Raw genomic sequence first — 4,054 nt, 5'->3', positions numbered from 1 at the left:
AGGCGGTGCCCCTGTTGCGCACCTACTCATGTTGTGCAGTAGAATTTTGATCTCTGAGGACTGGTTCTTTGGACCTATGTTATTAAGTCCTGACGATTTTTTCTTTTTTGAGGAAGATTGGCCCTGAGCAACCTCCACAGCCAATCCTCTTTTTTGCTGAGGAAGATTGGCCCTAAGCTAACATCTGTGCCCATCTTCCTCTACTTTATATGTGGGATGCCTACCACAGCATGGCTTGACAAACAGTGCTGAGTCTGCGCCCGGGATCTGAGCTGGTGAACCCTGGGCCACCAAAGTGGAGTGTGCAAACAACCACTATGCCACCAGGCCGGCCCCCTGATGATTTTTTTAATGTAGAGTTAGATAACAGAACATTCCTCCTCGGATTACCCATCCTGTCACGACGGCATTTCGCTGCATTACCAGGCATGTCACGCTGACCTATCAGAAATGTTCCGGTGAAATAACTTTGCTGAAGGGAACACCCTCCCGTAATTGCATTTCGGCTTTCCTTTTCAACCCCCTCTGCTGCTTGTTTGCCTCTGAAACCTTCCTGAAACTGGCTGTTTTTTCCTGTCTACTTTGCTTGCGGTGTCACAGTGTGGGAGCAACCTGGCTGCCTTCTGCTGCATGTGCAGAGGGCATCCTGCTGAGGGCTCGAGTCCCAGCCCCAGAGAAAATTTCCAGAATGTCAGTGTTGAAGTTGGGGGGCAGAAAATGAGAGGAGAGGGACCCTCCTATCACAGTGAACAGATAGAACCAGTTAGAAGTGCGATTCTGCATGTGTTTGGATGTGAATGTGTGTAGTTTGATACAGGTCCCTGTTCCTACCTGCAATGAGTCTCTGAATGGGAAGAATACTTTTTGTCTCGGAGGTAGTGGTTACTACGACATGGAAGAGTTTGGCTTTCTGTCAGCTCTTGCATCTGTGGGTATCCTGTGGACACTTACCATGTGCAGTGGTGACAGGTCTGCCTGTCAGTCGTGCACAGCATCTGCACGTTCTCACTGTCTGCAGTTTCTGCTGTTTCTCCAGTAGAGAGGGACGCAGCTCGTGGTCGCCTAGGCTCACTGCGCCAGCTCCACAGGAGCTGGGATGGGGTGTGGCCCCCATAGCAGTGGCCTCTGCTGTCTCCAAGCCAGCCTCCAACCTTGCTATCCCTCTTTGTCTCTTTAGCAGCACAGCGGCATGAAACTGTCCATGAAGGGCTCTCACAACCACAGCCAAGGTGGCAGCTACAGCTCTGTGGGCAGTGGAGGCGTGCGGCCCCCTGTGGGCAACAGGGGACACCACCAGTACAACCGCACTGGCTGGAGGAGGAAAAAACACACACACACGAGGGACAGCCTGCCTGTCAGTCTCAGCAGATAATAGCTCCTGGAGACACCGCCCAGCCCCACCCTTGCACGGACTGACGCCGGGGGCCTCGGCGCCCGGCCGGGAACTGAGACCAGCATCCAGCACATCAGCCGGGCCCCTCGGAACGCCCGCTGCTGATCACTCTGCATGTTCCTTGTGTGGTGGTCACGTCCATCCTAAAGAACAGCTCCTTGTGCTCATCTGTGAAGCCTTATTAACCGTGGATGCTGTTTCTGCCTTCCCAGGATTCTTCCTTCAGTGCCGGAGCCGGTCTGAACCAGGAGCTGCAGGGGCGGGAAGTAGCCGTGGCGTTTCCCAGTTGCCGTGTCTGTTCCCCTGCGGTTTGAGTGTTTTCATTTCACGTTTGTCAACACCAGAGACCCAGCCCGTCCTCGCTTCTTCCTCAACGCCTAGGGTTGGGAGGTCGTCATTGTTTTACTGCCCTCACGTTTTGTTTCAAGTTTCAGAACTGTTTTTCTATGTAAATATTGAAAACTTATGATTTGTGCAATAACTCAGATATTTTTTATTTAATTTCATATTTTCACATAAGTTATATTTAAGGGAGGAGGGAATTTTTTTTAAACAAGCTTAGATCCTTTCCCGAGTTGCATTTTCTAAGTTGGGTTCATCGTGTCGGCTGGTTGTCTGATGAGCATCGTTACAAACACCATGAATGAGGGGTTTGGAGTTTATTTTTATGTTTTTTCTTTCGGTCAGACGGGAGGCCTCTCAGTTCGTGGTGAAGGAGCCAAGTTGCCCCCACGGTTTTCTGAAGGGGTTTGGCCCCAAGCCTTCTGACCAGCTGCCGCCGGCTCTGCTGTCCGGCCTGTCTGTTGTCTCGCTCTGACCACGGAGTTTTAATATTTTGGTTTTGAGTTCTTTTAAACTACACAACAAATCCAGCATTTAAAGTGCCAGAAGTATAACTTTCTAAGGGGAGAAAAGGTTGTCACATTATAAAATCTTTAAAAAAAAAATGTGAACTCTGAAATGCTTCAGTCAGTTTTAGTAACATAGCCTGTAATGGTCTGGAGAATATCATTACGGACAAATGGTACCCAGTTTTAGGAATGTGGAGAAAGGAATTATGTTGATTCCATTGAGGAATCTGTATAGCAGTATGCATTCGTTCTGTTAAGAGCAAACATACGAGAAGTACTTCAGCTGCTCAGTGCGCCGGGGGAGCATTTGCAATGTACTGCAGGAGAGCACAGCCCAGCGTGGGGCCCGGGAGCGGCGGCGCCCGACCTGAGAAGCATACAGGTATACTATGCAAGTGTTTCTGCCATGACAACCACTGTCTTTGTTACCTTTTCTTGAACAAGAATATATCCATCCTGCCTAACCCTGAGTTCTCGGAGCACCACAGTTGTCCTGGGAGTTAGCTGCATCTCGTAGGTCCTCGGACTTCCCATTTTTAAATGGGGGTTCTGGCCTGCTGAACACTACAGGTAGGTTGGTCTTGAAGTCCACTAGTGGAGAATGTTGAGACGAGAAACTTGTTCCCATGACACCTGATTGAAGTGCGGAAGTGGGGAATTCTAGAGTGATATCCGAATGTGATGGACGCCCAGAAAGGACAAGCTCTGACCTGTCTGCAGTCTGCCTTTCTGAAGCGGGACTGGCCCACATTATCGTTGAGAGCTGCCACCTGCGACTGCAGGGTCTCTAGGAGGCTTTCCAGAGTAGAGTAGCACACTTTGTCTGCAGTTCTTGATGATCGAAAGTTATCAAAATATTTAAAGATATTTAAATTGTGAACCTATTGATAAAGAAATATTTATAAAAACTGATACGTAGGCCTGTACTAATCTACGCATTAGCAATATTGACTGTAACCTCCATTAAGGAAACCACTGCGGGGACGGTGGCGAGTGTCCCGTGGGGTGGGCATTTGAAAGCTCGATCACAGACACGGCGCTATGCTCCATCCCCGTCATGGTGAACCGAATGAATTGGTCTGGCTACCACTGTGGTCACGCGCTACAGGTTTAACAAAGAGATATCATGTTTCAATTTTTTTTGTGTGTGTGGACAACAATGTGGAAGCTAAAATTGACATATTTTTATGTAAAGTTTTCTATTCTTTGATTTTTAATAAACTTTGGAAACCAGGTGGTGTTTGTGTTTGAGCATGTGCTTTCCTTTCAAGGGGAAGAGTGGCCTCTATACTTTCATATTCTTGAATTTTATAAATTAGGACACTGAAAAATTATTTTATCATTGGTTCAGTAAATTCAGAACCTGCCTGAGGTTCCAGGCTGTGTACGAGAACTGGAACTGAAGCCTAGTCTGTGCTCTCACATTAAAATGGCAACAGGGACTCGCTACAAGCATTTCAATGATACTATTTATGTGCAGTTTCTGATGAGCCCATATTTGATACTATGTACAGACTTCCCAGTGAAACATTTGTTTCTTCTACATCTCTCAGGTCAACATTATATCACTTAAAAATTACACATTTTAAACCACCAGTGATAATGTAGCATAAAATGTAACTTAAGAATTTATAAGGAAGTTTATAAAAATTTTTACAAACCGGGGAGTGACAGGACTTGTCTCAGGCTCCACAGCCCCTTGTGTGTGTGTTCTACAGGGATCGGCGAGAGCCTGGCACACGGTAGGGGTGGGATCGTGGGTACAGGCTCATCCGGGCCTTCCACAGAGGCTTCTGTATGTGCTGAGCAG

At 47.6% G+C, this 4,054-nt stretch overlaps 1 protein-coding gene across 1 annotated transcript in view; it reads left to right on the top strand.

Annotated features, from left to right (window-relative positions):
* Positions 1 to 3,478, top strand: part of TENT4A (terminal nucleotidyltransferase 4A) — a gene marked incomplete at its 5' end in the record, with an annotated part of 48,096 nt that extends 44,618 nt beyond the window's left edge. The window contains one exon of the mRNA XM_046671217.1: positions 1,178 to 3,478. Coding sequence (XP_046527173.1) covers positions 1,178 to 1,372 — 195 coding nt within the window. The remainder of the gene's footprint in view (positions 1 to 1,177) is intronic.
* Positions 3,479 to 4,054: the final 576 nt, after the last annotated feature.

The sequence above is a fragment of the Equus quagga genome, chromosome 9 (genome assembly GCF_021613505.1).
Source record: "Equus quagga isolate Etosha38 chromosome 9, UCLA_HA_Equagga_1.0, whole genome shotgun sequence".
Taxonomy (NCBI): Eukaryota; Metazoa; Chordata; class Mammalia; order Perissodactyla; family Equidae; genus Equus; species Equus quagga.
Note: the sequence above shows the minus strand (reverse complement) of the source record. Positions and strands in the feature narration are given on the sequence as shown.